Source organism: Apis cerana, linkage group LG8, assembly GCF_029169275.1.
Source record: "Apis cerana isolate GH-2021 linkage group LG8, AcerK_1.0, whole genome shotgun sequence".
In the NCBI taxonomy this organism is placed as follows: domain Eukaryota; kingdom Metazoa; phylum Arthropoda; class Insecta; order Hymenoptera; family Apidae; genus Apis; species Apis cerana.
In genome coordinates, this window is record NC_083859.1 from 9492358 (window position 1) to 9511782 (window position 19425).

General features: G+C 37.7%; 2 protein-coding genes across 9 annotated transcripts; one reads left to right on the forward strand and one right to left on the reverse strand.

Annotated features, from left to right (window-relative positions):
• Positions 1-18: 18 nt before the first annotated feature.
• LOC107996507 (uncharacterized) lies at positions 19-4885 on the forward strand. The gene is made up of 3 exons (XM_017054585.3): positions 19-292; positions 650-844; positions 1034-4885. The coding sequence occupies exons 2-3, from the start codon at positions 673-675 to the stop codon at positions 1345-1347; spliced, it is 486 nt and encodes a 161-aa protein (XP_016910074.1). The 5' UTR covers positions 19-292; positions 650-672; the 3' UTR covers positions 1348-4885.
• On the reverse strand, positions 1883-18961 carry LOC107993044 (tumor protein p53-inducible nuclear protein 2). Of its 8 annotated transcripts, XR_009830990.1 has the most exons (5): positions 17085-17114; positions 7642-7828; positions 6432-6832; positions 4519-6072; positions 1883-4462 (listed from the first exon to the last, which is right to left on the reverse strand). XR_009830990.1 is itself a non-coding variant. In XM_062078778.1 (4 exons), the coding sequence occupies exons 2-4, from the start codon at positions 7802-7804 to the stop codon at positions 5917-5919; spliced, it is 720 nt and encodes a 239-aa protein (XP_061934762.1). In that variant the 5' UTR covers positions 7805-7828; positions 18872-18961; the 3' UTR covers positions 1883-5916. The 8 variants fall into 8 exon arrangements, 7 of the variants coding, with proteins under 7 accessions (XP_061934762.1, XP_061934758.1, XP_061934759.1 ...); XM_062078778.1 differs by lacking the exon at positions 17085-17114 and adding an exon at positions 18872-18961 and having other exon boundaries at positions 1883-6072; XM_062078774.1 differs by lacking the exon at positions 17085-17114 and adding an exon at positions 18338-18933 and having other exon boundaries at positions 1883-6072.
• Between the last annotated feature and the right edge of the window lie 464 nt (positions 18962-19425).

Here is a 19425-nt window from a genome sequence, read left to right on the forward strand (position 1 = left end):
TTTCTTACTTCCTTAAACATAATAAAAGTGCACACGTATTAATAATGCGTAAAGATAACGATCGTAGCAAGTTTTTTTCCATGAAGTTATTCACGAGTGTGACAACATTTTGTTTTTTCTCGTTTCACTCGCGTATCGTGGGCAAAATGACAGGAATTCCCTCGGGGTTGAAAATGCGCGATGCAATCTAAATCCACGATCACCATCAACCACGAGAACGACGCCGATGAATCGATGGAAGAGTCTGTCTTCGAGCAGATATGCGACACGATATTCGTTCTGATACCCGAAGGTTTGTTCAATTTTCAAAATTCTTTTTTTTTTTCTTTCGTTCATTCTTATGTCCAGAAAGGAAAAAATTGACAAATTTAAAATTACAGTGCCCCATTTATATACGGATCAAACATGAAACTTTTTCTTTTTTTTTACTTTAATTTCCATTTCTAGATATTTTCTAAAGCATACAAACATAAAAATTTTGAATAAAAATTTGAAATATTTTGAAGTATCCATCGATGTATAAGAAAAAGAAAGCATAAATGGAGTTCTGTAAATAAAGAGTTTCCATCAAAGGTTTTCATAATTCCAATATCGATTATTAATTGTATTAATTTTATATCTATAACTGACGACTGTAAACTGGCCATAGATACGTATTTATGATGGGATTCTATGATAGTGCCGCGACTGAAGCAGCTGTTTCTAAGTTGGAGTCAGCTAGGCACCGAAGACAGAGTACAATTGGACGCCAAAGTGGCCAACTGGTGTTGTCCTAACAGAAGACAGCTTTATAAACCTTTGCAAGAGGCTTTGGTTCGCTGGGAGACTGTGCAGGACACTCAAGGTTATTTACAAGCGAAAATTATTAATTACAAAACGGATTTAAATCATTTTAAATAAAATTTCGCGTTGCTCCTTTAATTGAAGGAAAAATCAAGAATAAAATTTCATTCGAATTCAACATATATATGTGTATACATTATCGATTCGAGACACGAAGCATCGATGTATAATTTATTCATGAATTCAATAGGTGCTCCCGGTTGCGAGCCAGGTATGGTCTCCTTTTCCTGCGATCCTCAGTTGGAGGAGGAATTGGTCAGCGTCATTTATAGCCTAGAACTGTTATTCACGAAAAATCGAAAAGGTAGAGAGATCGACATGGATTACGAGGTCGGTCGTTGCACAGAGCTCAGGAGAGAGATGTCTTTGAACCTGAACTACGACGGGACTCTGCGCTCGATTTTGAGCCCCAAAGATAAAACACCTCATTCCGTGCACAGTTGCAGTTACATCGCCGATTTCAAACGATCTGACGAGGATCTAAGCGGTTACCTGACCAATTAAGAATCGATGACGATTGAACATTTTTATCCCAATTTTCGACTTTGCTAATGAATTTTTTTTGGAAAAATTCTGCAAATATAAAACGATAGATTATTTTCTCCTCTAATGGAAATTTTGTTCAGTTTATCCTGGATGAATTTTCTTTACGACAATAGAAACGAAGTGACAGTCGATAGATGTTAGGGAATTAGGAAGAGTAATTAGAGTAATCTTGAGAGAAAGATATACTATTATTTTGTAAAGAGATACGTACTCTTACGATGAAATTCTAAGAATAATCGGTAATAGTTAGTAAGAGATAATTTCTTTTTTTTTTCTAAAAATAGGTACTTCTTTTTATCTCCCAAATATACCTGTTTGCGTCCTATCATTGGTATATAAAATATGTCTGATCCATTTAAGAAAAAAAAATTATAACATGTTGTTTCCATTTTTTTCTTTTCAGAAAGCTTATATTATTGTAATAAATAAACGAAATAAGTATTAAAAAATATATAAGACAAGAAGATTACGATGATTCCGATCCACACAAAAATTAGTGACATAAAATATTTTATTAATCATCAGTTATAGAGTCAAGGTGTACGAGCATACATTCAAATAATACAAGTCAATCATTTTACAACGAAAGATTCAAACAAATACGCAACAAAAGGTGTCCGGATCATAAATGTATCAACTCGATTCGCCGCATTATTCAATCATCATTTATCCTCGTATTATCCTTCTTTATATTCTTTGTTTTATTTATTTATTTTTTTTTTTTTTCATTTTCTTTTCTTTTTTTTCTTCTCTAATATAATTATTACACAGCAATAATAGGTTCAGGATGAACACTGCTCCTTACGAGAGAAAGGTAGACGTTATACAATACGTGTACATGAATTAACCTTACGCGCTTTACGAGAGCAAGGAACACCCCTCAAGACGTGTGCAGAGACATCCATACTTAGAAAAATTGACCGCAGAAACATTTATCCGTGTATAAAATATATTGCGAATAACGCATAAAAATCTGTAAAGTGTTGTATACGTGTAATACGACGATTAACGATCGGTCAATTGCGTGGAATCGTGATCTCTAGTCACCAATAAAAATTCATTTTCATTTCCTATATCTTATGAGCTAATATACAACACGGGAACGGAGGGGAAGAAAAGATCCACAAATTTTCATACACGGACAGAATGTCTCTGTGAACAACGTCCCTAAGCCAAATACACGCCTTCTCTCAATCTCTCATTTCTTCGAACTCTATAAGTATGTTCGGACTACTTATGCAGCTTTGCAACGCAATCCGACGGGAACGTAGCTCTTTTTTTTTTCTTTTTCTTTTCTTTTTTTTTTTTTTTTTTACTCTTTTAATCATTTACAACACTCGTTTTTTTCTTTTATATATTTTTTTTTTCTTTATTTACAGAATCGCTATTATTTAAAACCGGACTGATTTCAACGAGTTTGCTTCCTTTGCGGTCCTCGCGATCAATTTCGTTTTCCTCGAAATGCCAAAAAGTTGGTTGAACGAAGATGTTGGAAAGATGGAACCTAGGTTATTCCAGATCACGTTGGGATTGCGTATTAAGTACTATCGAGAGTTAGCTAACAGGACGAGAATCTCGGAGGGAAGGATCGAGAATAACCGAAATTCCTTCCAAATTTTTTTTTTCTTTTTTTTCTTTTTCTTGTTTTTTTCCTTTTTTTAACTTTTTTTCTGAATATCTTCTTTTCTCTTTCTCCTTCTTCTTCTTCATTTTTTTTTTTTTTTAAATAGAAAAATTCCCCGAATTTAGGACCACAGAGGAGAAAAGTTTCCTGCTTGAAACACGATTTAGCTATTCTCCTTGCGGAGGAGAGGGTCGTCCGAAGTCGAATTCAGTTTGAATCACAGCTGTCTGTCAACTATCATCCAATAGTTTGATTGGACGAGTTCTATTGCTACTAGTTTTGTTGGACGATATCCAGCTTCAGGGACCTAGGTGAAGCAGCTCTCGAAGAAACTATTCCAGGCAGTGGATATATCCTGACCTAGAGTGGCTAGCAACGATTTCTGAATTTATTCCTTCATCCAAAACGAATTGCTGGCGGGTTGAACGCAGGTGTCGCCTGTTTCTTCATAGAAGAAATCATCTGAGGGGGTGGGTTTATAATTAATTATCACGATAAGGGAACGGTATCGCACAATTTCGCGCCAATACCTCACGAACACGCTTGCTGTACGTCCACAAAGACGCGGCTCTGAATTTATATATAGTGTCCAATTCGGGCGACACCCGAATCTCTTCTCGAGCTGCTCCACCTAACCGGCCTTAAGGACACTTGTACGTGAACTCTGGTTCAATCTCGTCAACGTGATATAGCCGACCATAGAAGATGCAGACTGTTACTCTGTCCCCATGTTTGAATCTGCTTCCATGTTAAAAACGGAAATTGGATATTCTTTCTTTCCTTCTTTTTTCTTCTTTTTTTTTTTTCTTTTTTCTTTTTTCTAGGTCAACAGTCTACCCTGAGCAGTCTGAGGAGTTCGAAAACTGTCGATTTAAAAATTTCTTCCTATATTATCAGTCATCCAGGTACAAGTATCTTCAACAATTGAGGCTCGAGTGGACGACCAATCGAGTGTGTGAATGAAAAAAATTCCCCCGCCTCGATTTGGCCAGGGCAGCTTGCACTATGTTTTTGTTTCTTTTTTTTTCTTCTTCTTCTTCTTTTCATCTTCTTTTTTTTTTTTTGTTTTTCTTCTTTTTTTTTTTTTTTGTTTTCATTCATCCACGAGAAGCGAATACTTTGAAATGTCGATGCGCTATAACGCGCATCAACTCTATATATATATATGTGTGTGGAAATTGATTCTGCAGCTGGAATCTTAGTTGCAGCTCTGCCTCTATCTCTCTTTCTTTCTTTCTCTCTCTTTCTCTCTCTCTCTCTCTCTATCGATCGATTCGTTCATCTTCGTGGATTCTTATCTTATACACTTAACGCGACATAAGTCGAACGATTTTCGTCGAAACGAATCGAGGAGGAGAGAAGAACCGTTGTCCGTTGTTTTTCGCTTTCAATCGCTTCGTTCATACAAGACACGTTTTTTTCCCCTTTTTTCATCGTTTGTTTCGTCATCTAAAACGTTACGTTTAATAAGTTTGATCGATATTATTCAGTTGATAGTACCATACCATGTGTGCCGCTAAATAAATACAGTTATTGTTGCGAACGTCCATCGATAGGCATTTTCCGAACAGTGTCCGATTGATAGCATTTTTTTTATTGCTTAATGGTTCGGTGATATTCGAGTTCAGACGGAAGGACACCATGAGACGAGCACAGTAACGCTGCCAATGGACGTTCTACGACTATCAGCTGTCTTCAGAGCCACTCAGAGAGCTCGTACGTGACCTATTAACGCTAGTGGTTCGTCCATCTCGTCGTCTGTTGTGTAATTTTATCTTTTTTCTTTTTTTTTTTAAATGGGTCGTCTACTGGGTTGAAAGTGTCCAGCGTGAACTAATCATAACCTATAAAAAAAAAAAAAAAAAAAAGAAAGCGTGGTCCCGAAAATGTGTGTTTCTGGCATTTCATCAGCATTCGAAACCGACTGTCGCCGCAAATTGAACGTGGACCGGTCCGTAAAAGAAAAAAAATGGCGGCTCGTTCGCACGATTTTCGAAAGGGAAGAAAGAACGGAAGGGGGAGTAGTCATCAGTGGGTGGGTTATTACGCTAAAAATTACATGTTAATAAATCCTGTCTGCTACACAGGCGCATCAGTGACAGGTTGTAAACAACTTAAATAGAAACTAAACGTTAAACATACGAGTAAAAACACATTTGCCCATAACTAAATAGAGGCTAAAAAGTATACACACGATCCAACCGAGTATCATACACGCGTCATTATACACGAGATATTCTACAACGAGACTCTCACCGTGGACCAATCGGCTACGTTTCAAATACTTTCTTCCTTTTTTACATATATTTTTTTTCTTTTTTCTTTTTTTTCTCCGCCCCCCTCATTTTCCTTCTTCAGACGACGTTTCTTCTCGATTAGCAGAAGACATCAAGTTCGTATCGAGTTGTTGGAGAGACGAATTGCTTTTTTTATTTCTTTTTCTCGTTTCACTCTATTGTTCGCTTTCTTCGTATAATATCTGGAGAAAAACAATTCTCGAGAGCATTTTGTATGCGAAGAAGCAATATAGAAGCAATATATAAAACACGATAAGGGAGTACGCATATAAGAACAGATCTCTATGGCGTCTCCACGTGATTTATTTTTTCTTCTTTCTTTCTTTCTTTCTTTCCTTTCTTTTTTGAATTAATATTTGTATGCTTTGTTCATTCATATATTCTTTTTTATCGACTTGACCTTTCCTCTTGCTATCTAATTCGCCTTTTTGTTTATCGTTCAGTTTATACATTAGGCATAATTGATATATGCGAATGTAGGCTGAAAGTAATTGATGAACACTTAAATCTCAGTCGCCTGAGCTCAATGAGTCAAAAACGCCAGAAATCGCGTTTTTTTTTTCAGGAAGAAAGTATTTGAGTACACCTTGGTCTGAGATCGAATGACTAGCATTTCCGGTTGTTGTTTGCGCCACTGTTCTGGATACGCAAGCGGTCCTGGCGGCGTGGCCGCTTGCCTTTTACACTGAACACCTCCCTCAGTTTGTTACTCCTCTCCAGACGGCCTCTCTTCAACGCTTGGGTAGACCTCTTCTCGAAAACCTGCGCATAATTTCAATTTACAATTCGATCGAGATTGCCCTCTCTAGACGATAAATATATACTATAACAAGTATAAATACATATACAATAATCCCTCTGAAAAATTTCTCCTCTCTACTTCTTTTTCACACTCTACATGCATATTCTGGCCGTTAAAACTCCACAATTTCCTACACTTTTCTCCTTGTTTCTGAATATCACCGCTGTTCTATTTTTAACTACACGCGGATAGATACTCGAGCTGACTGAGAGGAGGGGACAAAGTCACGTATTTCATCACAGTATCCTCTCTCTCAGCCAGATGGTTAACCGTTTGATTAACGAAATCGTGTAAATTAAAAATAGGAAAAATCGCTCACTTTCTGCGAGGCCGAACGAAGCTGGGCTATCCTCTTCTCGGTTCGGGCGCGATCAACGGCAGGTCTTCCGTCGTGGATGGCTGGTCTTCTACGGGTTGCTTGTCGCTCGTCCTCGCTTCTCCTGGGGCTACGTTCCGGCGAAGCTGCGGCTGCCGTGTCCGGGGCGCTGGAGACCAGGTCGGGCAGAACGTCCTCCTCGACGACGTCTTCCGACGCGTCAGGCGTGGGCGGTGGGGTTTCGGGGGCGACCGGAGACGCTGTGGCTCGGTACACGGACATACTGGGATGCTCTATCAGCAGGTCCTCTAGCGGTGATGTTTCTACGTTCACGGGGCCCGCCCGTGTGAAACATGCGGGTGGCGTTACATACCACGACTCCTCCAGCGCCGTCGCGCCCTCAACTGTGGAATTCAAACATCGCGCCCGATCTCAATCCGTCCAACCAGAGGTTATGTCCGCCTTTAACGTTTTGCGCCCGATTACTTTTTACGTAATCGATGATCGAGCAATATTTAAAATAGCTACTTTCTTATCGCCACGAAACTTATCGCGCAATTACTTTTGAAACATCAGTGAAAATTCTTTCGTGACAAATAACACGTTTTAAAAATACAATTCTTTTTTTTTTTTTTTTTAAGATTTATTACCGGTATTATCAACTATTCTCGAAAAGAAATAAGTATCATTAGTGTATGTATATATATATATACACTAATGATACTTATTTTTTTTTAGATTATATGTATATATATGAGCAACAATGTATACCGAAATAGAAATGTTTAAAAAAAAAGAGAAAAATAACAATGGTATCGATACGCAACGATTTTCCATGCCATACTTCCCCCAACGTAAATACGAGACTAATGTGGCCAGCAAACATCCATCACCCCAAACATTTCCCACCCCACGAAAGAAAACAATCGACCAAAAAGGCTCTCGTTATACGGCTCCTCGCCGTAGGAGTAATCGCGTTATTCATCGTCCCATGGTCCAAAGACGCGTCTCGTTTTACACCCTCCTCCCCTCTCCACCGTTCCTCGAAAGGGGACAGAGAGCGGGCGTCACTCTGGCGTGAGACGCCACTCGTTCTCTAAATGGGGTGCCTCTATGCGTTCGTACACACACCTCGGCCTTTCGAATTTCTCCCGGTCCTTTTCCAGGGGGGGAGAGAGGAAAAAAGGCCGATTCATCCAGGTCTGAAACGTACCAGCACGGTCAATGAGGATCCAGTCTTCGCCCTCAACCTCCACCTGACTGAGCCTCGCTATTACTGGAAGGGACTCCGGGCTTTCGTTATTGGACCTTTCCCGTGAATCTTGCGCGCCGGAGATATTACCTCCGAGTAAGTAGTTTGCCAAGCTGCTCAGCATCCTGACCTTCTTGCTCTTCAGCCCCTGTAATCCGAACGAATACGGCCGTTCTAGGTGAAAACGTTCTCCGTGCATCCGTGCCCCTCCCTCCCCAGTTTCGTTTTGGAGGATTATGAGGGGGGGAGAGAGGGAGATTCAGCGGCGTGTGTAACGGCTCGATGAAATTCATGGTTTTAGCGGTTAGTTGTCGTCAGGGAAGGGATGAGAGATGCGTTCGCGTTCCGAGAAATTGACGAGAAGCCATTAAGTGATGCAAATGAGGCGGATGTTAAACGCGGCTCGTATGGCGTGCAGCCGCTGTTATTCAGCTTTATTCGAAATTATGAATAACGAATGAAATTTTACTTATTATTCATTTATTCGTTTATTGCAAGGTTGTCGCCTCGGTTTAATAATCCGGTTTAGTTAGAGGGAAACTTACTTTTTTCACAATTCTGGAATAATTCTAGTTAGTTAAACGGGGTATTTCTTATCTTTTGACTGAAAGAAGCTGAAAATTTTTGGCTGCGTTTGTATTTTCGGGTCGGGTCTTCGAAAGTATCCCCCGGAAAGATGAGTATCTTTTCCAAGATTTTCAGGACCTCGTGTTTCGTCCCTCCATCTTTCACGGTCAAGAAAACTAATCTCGAAATACGATTAGGGGTTCTGGAAATCTTGGAAAAACCGAGCCAGCCCAAAAATCCCAGATATTTTTAGATTCTCGCATACCCCTAGCCGACATCCTCAGGTCACAATCATCCGAAAGTAAAACTGTCTTTGAACTATCTACTTTGAACATCTACAGAATTATTTTTCACTAATTTTCACTACGTTGATTGAACCGTCCAATATTATAATCTTCATTTCTCGATTCGATATCCGTTGACGAAAAACAACTCTCGAGTTTTACTCTCAAACTCGTATCCTCGGAGAGAAACAGACAGACAGAGACAGAGAGAGAGAGAGAGAGAGACGCAAATTCAAATAGATAAACTTCGAAGTGAATTCTCGTTCCGTAGAAACAAAGTGCAAGAGATCGGAGCGGAAAAATGTGGTTTTTTTATCGTACAATGGACTCGAGCGAAGTGCGTAGTAGTATGAATCGCTACTATCGGGTCCATGGTCACCATGTTATAATTACGTTGCGCGTGCACGGCACGGAGGATGATCAACGGTGGTAATTATGTAAGAAAATGGCTGTGGTGGACAACCGCGGTGAATTGAACACGGTCGATTCCAGTGGCTATGCGTTTAAAGGTATCTTTTTTTTTCTTTTTCGTATAGCATACCTCTTGACGATCGTGAGCGTGTATATCGCGAGAGGCCTTGTAATTGCCTTTATGACCGTTGCGCAATGGAAAAACGCGCGTGAGAACGGCTCGCTTCCCCGCAAATGGGACACCGATGCCTGCGTTTCGCTATTTATCGAGCCACTCGCGTCAACACTGTTGCACACTGTTTACTTGCTTCGCCAGTAGTTCTCTCTACTGGCAAATTGTCGTTCGCTTCCCCCACTCTCTCCCCTCCTCCCTTCCTCGCTACTCAAGAATTGTCATAAGTTCCATAGGATTGAACAGAAACTTTTCGTGAATTCGGCTTTCTAACACTTATTCAATGGGAGTGTTACAGAGTCGCATTAATCGAATACTTTTATAAATATCGTTGACGAAGAAAATTATTTTGTGTTGAGTACTTTGAGGAGAGGTTTTTACTTTAGTTGTTAGACAATGGAATAGACAAAATGATACATATATATATATACTGATTGTAACTAAGATAGGATAGGATTGAATGGAAATTTTTCCGTAATTCTTTGCAAGACGGTACTTAATAGAAGTATTTTTGAAGAGGAGTTTTTTACACTTTAGTAGTGGAATAATTAGACAAAATGATGCAATTAATAGCAATTGATAGGATTGAATGGAAATTTTTTCGTAATTCTTTGTAAGACGATACTTAGTAGAAATAAAGATAGCGTTAGATTACACGATAATTGAATATTTTTATAAATACCTGTATTTTTGAGGAGGGGTTTTTACTTTAGTGATGTGGAATAGTTAGAGAAAATGATGCAACTGATAGCAACTGATAGGATTGAATGGAAATTTTTTCGTAATTCTTTGCAAGACGATATTTAGTAAAAGTAAAGATAGCGTTAGATTACACGATAATTGAATATTTTTGTAAATATCTGTAACGAGAAAGAATTGTTTAAATACTTTAGAGAAACAACTTTCGATTTAATTTATAGAAAGTGAAGTATATATTTTCTTTTTGACTCGAATCTCGGATTTAAAAAAATAAATATCACGAGTACATAAAGTGATTAAAATTATACGATTTTAATTGCGTTTGACCTATTATCCTATATTCTCAACTATAGTTTTATCTCTATGGTTTTTTTTTTTTTTTTTTTTAATGGAAATGTAACACTTACTGCATTGTGCATTTGAATGTATTCATACCAAAGTATAAAGTATCGACATAAGCGAATAAATAGAGCGTCTGTTCGCAAACAAACTATTTTTTTTTGTCATAATCGTTACGTATTACAAGTTAAGCGCTTGTGTTGTTCGTAGCCTTCGCTCCTTTGCATTTAAAGTGACATTAATTAAGGTAAAACATAATGTAAGCTAAAACTATTATAATAATTATAAACATATTAATTACTTCTTTTACAATTTCGAAACCGATAATTTTAATAATATTGTTTAAAAATAAAAAACATCTTCATGTACTACATATACACTCAAAGAGAACTGGTTTGTGATTAAAAAACGATTGTACGAAGAAAATTTATACGAAATCTCCCAAAAAATAAAATGTCAAATGTAAAAATGTTAAATGGTAAATTTAATTACTCACAACACAATACGATAAAAAATCCCTTTCATTCGCAAGGGACTACAGCTAGCTCTTTTTCACCCAACGCAGATCGTCTTATTGCGCAAACCGATTTGCCGCTCGTTCACTCAAATGACAAACTAGACAAAGTGCAACTGAACACACCAAAAGTCCAACGATAATTACCCACGTGTACAGAGCATCAGATAAGGCTCTACTGTACACACAAAAAACCAAACACAACTTTGCTATTGCGGTTTATTTGCGGTTCAGTCACCTCGCGTAACGAAAAAAAAAAAAAAAAAATCTTTTGTTCTTCCTATTGTGCGTCCAGATCTCGTGTACACGATCTTTGAAAACGATTGGATCGTCGTTGCGACAAACTATATAATTTGACCCGACGAGTAAATGAAACGAAAAAAAAGAAACAAACAAACGGAAGGAAATAATTAAAATACTCGCGCCACGATTATTTGTTTATCCGCTGATAACGCGAAAAGATTCGATAACGTTCCACGCGAAACTCGCGGAGGAAACTACGTTCGTGTCCACTCGCCACGCTCAAATGATTCATGGACCAGCGAAAACGCGATCTGTGCTTGCTCATTATCGCGGTTGAACATCTGTTTTGCTAATTTCACCAGAGATAACGGAACTGTGATGCAACGTGTTCGATAGGCTGGACTTCGATGTGAAATGTATGAAGGGGAGCGAGAGAAGAAGATAGGAAGAGAACAATAAATCGAAAATAAATCGGTTACAGTTTTCTTGTTGTTGAGTAAGTAGAGGAGGGGGGGAAAAGAGAATGGAATTTGCGATTAAATTGATGAAACGAGGTGGAAATATTCCAAGCGATATTTTGTTGAAGAATCGTCTTCTTTTCTAAAAAAACAAAGTACACATATTTTATTTTAACTCTAAGAAAAGACGAAATCGTGTAATTCTACGGAGAAAAAGTTGTTCAAGAAAAACACGTATCGCACATGGAAATTGTAAAATCACTGTGTTGCGCAAAAAGCGGTAAGCCAAGAAAAAAAAAAGAAGAAGAAGAAAAAGAAGAGGAAAATATTCAACTTCCAACGTTACGTTAAAGTTACATTAGAATTACGCGGAGTATTAACCTTCGAATCGCTTTTCATTCTTCGATTCAATCAATAATCCCATTAAAATTCCTAAACAACGATGTGAAACGAAATATCCCTCCGTTTCCCAATTAATGATCTAACCTCGACTCGATGCCTACCGTGCAGGTACGCAAAGCACGTAACCGCACGTTCTCAAATTATACACTGCACGAGATTGTCGTAAAAGAAATAACGATAGAATATGCTTCTGTCCCGCTTGCACGCGGACCAAACTCGATCTTCTCCAATACCAATTTCGCCAAATACTCGATGCAGCCACGTGACCCACGCGCGCACACACACACGTGCACGTATCCGATGGGATCAGGGATCGGATCGATTTCGGCCGAGTGATTCGCGACGAATTCTAGTTCTCGGGAGAGGGGGGCGCGCGAATCGCATGCAGGCGCGACACGAGTTCCTTTTTTCGCGAAGCAGTAAATATAAACGCGTGCATCGACTTTCCGCGTGCCTGCCATCGTCGGTTATGCCACGCTTCGACGCAACACGCGTGCACTTTATATACATAACAACCGCTGTTAGTCAGTCTCGTTGTGTCTTCATTATGTTAAGTGTCTCCCCGCGTAATTATGTTAATGGGCAACGATTCGCTTTCGCGGCAATGATCCTTGGAATCACGTCGCCTTTTTTTCTTGCTTTTCGTCCTTTTCTTTTTCTTTTTTTCAACAAGTTGTTACAATTACCACGTTGTACGAATCAACGAAATACGTTATTTTGTTAAAGCGGATCAAGCCGGACGGCTGTCACGAACGCGTTGAATTAATAATAATGGCAAAATGGAAAATCGGGAAGCGTATCTCGACGATATACTCGTGAATAGTGGACGGATGATGATAGTACGATGATAGTTTTATCGACTTAAAAATGATAAAAATATGGATAACGGATGGAAATACGATTGACGGTTACCTCGAACGAATATTTTTGGTATTATATCGTGTTTCGAAATGGATTGATTTAACGTGATGTGCGAGTAATTTTTAGTCCAGTCGGGTTGTATTAAACGTTGACACAGTTAGTGTAATGACTGTTATATCGTGAAATTGATGCTGTTGCTGTTACATTATTTAACTGCAGCAATATTCTTAATTGTATCATGTGTATATATGTATATATATAATACTATTAGAAAAGATTATGCACATAATGATAATCGAGCTAATTAATTAGGAATTCGATCGAATTGCTCATTTTGTTGATAACATTATAATGGTTGATGTATAAAGTTGAGTTACATAATGCGGTTAATAAATATATAGTTGAACGGATATCATAGTTAGTAGAAATACACTTATTTTAATGGACGTATCTTGACAATTAATCGGGAGGAACTGAATGACGATTTATTTATTATTCTTTCATTTATATTTCCCTCTTTGTTTCCTACCACCTATTTTTTCATTAATCGTTCGAGTAAAATACACGTTATCTTGTTTTGCTTGGATATCGTGCGAATAACAAACGAGCTCCAGCTCCGCTCGCGTTTCTCGTGAATCATAATCAGACTAATCGCACTGGTTACCGTAGAGCCTTATCGTTGCGTCAGAAAAGTCGCTGATTTCATCGCTACAATTGTAACTCAGTGATTATTACGACGAAACACCGTTTCAACCAATGTGTATTATCTATATAAATACAGGAATGTTATTATTTTGAAGAAAAAAAAAATATATATCCGCCCTGTTATTGCATAGATTTAGCGATAATTTTGATAACTTTAATACCTGATCGTGATTTCGATTAACCGTTTACTGTACCTACTTTTTTTTTTCATCTCAAACGAGTGAATGCAGTCAATTCGAGACAAGTAAACTCTGATGTACTGTACAATTTTAAATAATAATCTAAACTTATTATAACAGTTGAAGATCTTTAACGAGATGTAGTAGTGAGAATAGTCTAATAACGTCGAAGAAAATAGGAGAATTTCTCTTCCTGTACTTGATAAAAAATTTCCTTACTCGATAGAATTGAATTGTACGCTATTGTACAAGAGGAAATATCTTTTATAAACAGACCGAGATTGCAGATACCAAATATAAATAGGGAAGAAAGATTTTTTTTCTTGGAATTACGTTTAAGATTAATTGTCACGTGTATCGCGAACGTGCCTTTTAACATTTTGATCAAAGATCAACCTCTTCAGACCCTTATCAATAATCACATTAATCAAAGTTCAACAACGAATATTCATTTCTACGTGATGAAACGCGATATCCAAAATTCTGGGCTTACGTTATACTTGGTCCTTTGACCCAAAATCTTGACTTTTCACTTTTTCTTAACAAAGGTGAATATCTATCTTTCGTTTTTTTCTCCTCTCATTTTTCGACTCTAGATCAAGCAGAATATTCCTTGAGCCAATTTCAAGCAAGATAATAAGGATTTATTGACATTAATAATACCCTCTTGCTTATGGAACAAAGAACCCTTAACTTTTCTTACATACTTCTTCAACAAAGACTCTTTCTTAATGTCTAATCTTATTGCCGACAATAGACTTCTTTCTTTAGAAATTAACCTTAATCCCGTCCCATCGACAACAAATTTCCAATAACACGATTCCACAACACTGAGAATTTCAATATCGGGAAATCAAATCATTCTCGATTCCATAAGAAGAGAAATTCTGCTTTGCAATCAGTCTGGAATCATAAACCGACACAGACTCGATATCTTAAGATTGCTTGCACATGTTAAGCAGAGTCTAGTGCCAGGAATATCGCAGGAATATTCGTGTCCAAAACACGTTCGCAATTACTTTCGTTAATAATTCAACAGACTCGAATGAAACCAACGAACGATTTGTTTGTAACACGATAAGATCTTGAAATGGGTTGTAACTTAAGCGGAAAATCTTGGTACCAATAAGGAAGTTGCTAATTGGCTTGATGAATCGTGTCAATAAATTCACATCACCGTGACGAGATAAAAATCGATAAAATCAAACCGAAGTTAAAGATCGCCTCGAAGAGAGGAGAAACGAAACGTTTATTAAGCTCCACGAAAGCTTCCTTTCCCTCTCTCCATTTATTAATACAATTGTGGACACGTGGCATATGATAATTGGCGAAAACAAAATTTGCATTAAATGGACATTATTATTTGCATATTGCATACTAAGATGGAAAGTGACATTGAAGATTTGAATTTAGCAGAAAAAATATTATCTATTAAAAAAAAAAAAGAAAAAAAAAGAAAAATATTATCTGGTATAATTTTATATAATTATATGTAAATGAAGACACGCACAACGTGTCAAGAATTGCATAACATTATTTTTCTTTTCTTCCTCGCTTATCGTTAAAATAATTGTTTTTTTTTTTCTCATAAGTACATAATACGAATCATTGTTAGATCATGACAATAAATATTTCCACTAATTATAAATTGTTATAGTCGTAGTAAAAACGCGGCTCGTGTATTATCGTTGCTCGTAGAGTTTAGAGTTGCAGCGCAAAATGCAGTGACTCATTGTGGAACTGGTGATTCAAGAAACGATTAAATGCGATTTTTAAGGCAATCGAAAAACTCCCGCCTCTTCTTGCCAATGAATTCGAACATTGTTCTTGTTTCCTTTTCATTGATAAAAAAGTTAAATTTTAATTTCTAAGCAAATAAATTTGTATTATTTCTTTTTTACGCTTTTTAAATCATCTTTACCTCGAGATCTTTAATTGATAAATAAACAAGCTCTAATTAAATTAGAAAAAAGAAAAAACTGTTTTAGAGCTTCATAGAGATGATCTATGAATCCTTAATAAAGACAAGTCAATGAAGATAATAGGTTAAAGTCTTTCATTGAACCAAAGCTTAAATTCTATTGAGACTGACCTAATTACCAATTCAATTCCGATGCAATTGATGAGAAGATAATATCAATATCGAAATTTGAACAAAATTTGAATGTTTCGGTGATATGAAGCCGTCCAAATTTAAATAATACAAGTTATTTGCATTTATCGCTTTTTCGATTCGTTTAAAATTTTTATCACTTTTAAATACTTCGATTTTATTATTTTTCCCCAACTTTTAAAAGTCTAAAACACATAAAAAAATACTCGTAACTTCTAAGGAAACTCGAGGAAGCCAACAATAATAATTCAATGACCCGCTGAAACGTATGTTTAACCGTGCTATTAAACGTTTCAGATTATCGCCTAAACTCTTGGATAGGGAGAGGAGCCTACTAATCACCGATTCAACTCTAACGGTACCCAGACAATCGTCATAATTTACGATTCTGGCTCATCGTGGAAACTCCTCTTTCCTCTCCCGCTTCCCCTTTCGATCATCATCGCGCAAAGATCCTTCTCTAATAACGGAAGACCGTTGTATCACGGCCTCTTGCACCGAATCCATCTCTCGCTTTCCAAGAAATTTTCAATGAACTCGGTCGATTATACTGGCGGTGTCCGCCAAAAAAAACATTTCCGTTTCTATCTCGAAAAATTATGTAACACGTTTAGTTTGCATAACAACCAGCGAGCTTGGCATCTGTCGATGAAATTGCCGATTAAACGGGGTCAATGTGTTCCAACGAGCAACATACCGCTGGAACGAAGAAAAGTACGTATTGTATCCCAATATATGAGATAAACCAAACAGATTTTTCATCAGATTGAGAAATTACATTTTATCCGAGAGAAAATTATTATTCTGTAATTGTTAAATTATATGTAGACTTGAAAAGAGATTTAAAAAAAGTGTACATATTCTGAATCATCCCAACACGAGAAAGGTTCAGGACAAAGACAATAAGAAGACTTTAGTAAGAGGATTAGGAGATTGAACAACAAACAATCCTCTAAAACCAATGGAGACTTGTCGATTATGAAATCTTTAACAGGGTTTGCGAGCTTTCTAATAATATTGCGCGATCGATTGATCAAAACAGAAGAACCGTTGGATAATTTATTAAAGAAATTAAGAATTGTCGAAGGAGATTCAAAATGATATGAAATTTGAAATAGAAGCATTTTGAGAATTTTCGATCAAGCCATGAACTTCATTTCAATGGAGTTCAAAAATAACCTATCGTTGAAATTTAATAGCGATTTGGACAATATCAAGGATTTCTATTACGTAAAATACACAGTTTACTCCAAGTTTCTAATTTTGAAAATGCTTTGGTAATTCAAGTGCCGTAACATTTACTATATAACTTATAAAATGTCAAAAATAAATATTAATAATTTTGAATTTCTTGTTGATCCAAAATATTATAATATGATTTATCATATTAATTAAAACACTTAAATCAGATAAAAGAAACAAAAAATAAAATTTTACCCATGAAACGCATAACTTACCATTATTAATATCATAACTATCTTCCACCATTCTAATATTAATGTAAATCGTGAATCTATCTTGATCCGTCAATCATAGCCAAGATCAGAGCTCGAAAATACAGAAACGGCGTTCCCATTAAGCGATATTCTTACCGAGCTAGTCACGATGTCGCCAATACAACGATCGTGGAATAAAGACAGCCAACAGAAAGTGACAAACAGTTTGAATGCAGAACGAGAGAATGAATAAGTGTGATGTTCCTCCTCCTCATATCTCTCTAGCGAGCAGTCCCACTCGTCAGAACTTCCTAGCCATCCAAGTAAACAAACTCGTTCGAGGAATTAAGTATTGCGCGCATCAGAACTATCGAAGAAGTCGGAAAGGAAGAAACTGTTTGGGTGTCGTTTTTTCGTGTCCATGTCTCAATTCGCGAGATGATACGTATCGATACGAAAATAGAGACATTAACTTGGATCACGCGTTCGCGAACGTTACACAATCTGAGTTCAGGAACTGGTCATCGAAAGAATTAGTTGTTCTTATAGTGAAGAGAAGAAGAAAAAAAAGAGATGAACGTGGCATCGGTGACAACCACTGGTCTCACTTGTCCTTGCACTTCCTAACAATCGTGCGTCGATCAAGCGGTCGGTTACCAAGTGTATTTCGCTGTCACTGCATTGTTTCGATCGAATTCTCCTGACTACTATACGTACATAATATATCCGCGTCTCTCAGTCCCATTCGCCGCCCATCCTTCCTCCTCTTTTCGTGCTCTATCGTCGTGACGCACACGAAACCACGGCTCTACATCTTCGCACTTCGATCCTGACCGCGTTACAAGGCCGCTCTCTGTCTTCTTCTAATCACTTTCACGAACTCTCGCGCCTCTATACGCGCTCGTGGCTGCTCGGTCGGTAAAATTGATTCCCTACGTCACAGCGCACACCACCGCTTTGGCACCGACCGATTACGTGTATAGCATTCTCCGAAAAAGCAAAGTTTCCGTGTATACACGCTCATAGACGCATACCTGATGAGAGGCACACGTATACGTGCATACGTACATACATACAAAGGAGACGCGCGTTCGAACTACCTCTGTGACAACGACCTTGATCTCGAATTCAGGCTTTCTTGTTCTCTCTTTCTCTCATCTCCATTTTCTCTCGTTTTCCCGCTTCCTTGAGAGTATATAGAAAACAAGTGAACAGTGCAGATTCGAATAATTTTCTTCCGATGTAATAATAAAGTAATTAAACGGAAAACCTACACACATACATATACACAGCGAGACGACACTTGGTCGCACCACTCACGCACACGCATTCGTACTTCTGGCAGAGTAGTGAATCGTCCCTTCTCCCACGAACGAATATCCCTCTTTTCGTCCCGTTTCGTTACACACTCGATGTTCCTTCATTTCTTTCTATCTCTCTCTCACTCTCTATCTCTCTCACTCTATTTCTTGCTTCGTTACCGTTTCCCCTTCGTTGCACTCACTCACGGTATACACACCGTAAACGTAGAGATCAAGCGAAAAGGAACGAATAAACGAACAAACAGACAAGCCGTGTAAAGAAAAGTCTAGCGGCGTCCGAGTAATGTTTTATCTTCGACTATAACAAATGACGATTGTTGTCGCGTATATCGGGTTGCGCGAGATGCCATGGGGTATCGTTGACCCCTCAACGACACCGGACAGATACAGTTGTAATACGCGTAAAGAGAAACAAGTTTGTGTTGTATAGAGAAAGAAAGAAGAAGGAAGAAGAAGTGTAGTATGAAGAGAAAAGGATCCACTCGCCTGAACAGTGTTGCGTTTGAGGAGCCGTGGTAGCAACTGCCCGCAGTAATAGTCGTCAGCTGATTTCGACTGGCTGGCTGGCTGGCTGGGCAGTCAAGCCGTTGCTGAGGGGCGAGAGCTGAGGTACGGGCCAATGGTGGGGCGGCTTTAGCAGTGGGGAGGGCTTTTAAAGCGATATCAGGACCGTAGAATCGTGCGGAATCTCTGGTGTCTCTTCTGCATCGATCCCACTCTCAACTATCTTGCAAATCTGTTATCTAAGAAATCCAGACTTAAAAAATTCTATAATCTAACATTTGATAAAAAAGTTATTGCCATTTTTATCGTTTATATAAAATTTATAAACAATTATTATTATTTACAGATAATCGTTTGTATACTTGGTAAATTTTTTTCTTTATAGTTCTTATCAGACTAAATTAAGAGCGATAATTTTTAAAAAATATAAATGAGTTAATTAAGAAAAAAATATTAATACAAGAAACTAAGAAATCACTTCAAATGCAAGAAGTGGAAAATCAATGAAGGGCTCCGTGACTGGTAGTTAGTTTAGT

Bases quoted from the DNA above. Each gene is read 5' to 3' on its own strand.
- LOC107996507 (XM_017054585.3), top strand. From the start codon at position 673: ATGATAGTGCCGCGACTGAAGCAGCTGTTTCTAAGTTGGAGTCAGCTA. The intron at 845-1,033 runs GTTATTTACAAG...TGAATTCAATAG, and splicing joins GACTGTGCAGGACACTCAAG to GTGCTCCCGGTTGCGAGCCA.
- LOC107993044 (XM_062078773.1), bottom strand. The intron at 6,833-7,641 runs GTACGTTTCAGA...TGAATTCCACAG, and splicing joins GATCCTCATTGACCGTGCTG to TTGAGGGCGCGACGGCGCTG. The intron at 6,073-6,431 runs GTGAGCGATTTT...AATTATGCGCAG, and splicing joins TTCGTTCGGCCTCGCAGAAA to GTTTTCGAGAAGAGGTCTAC.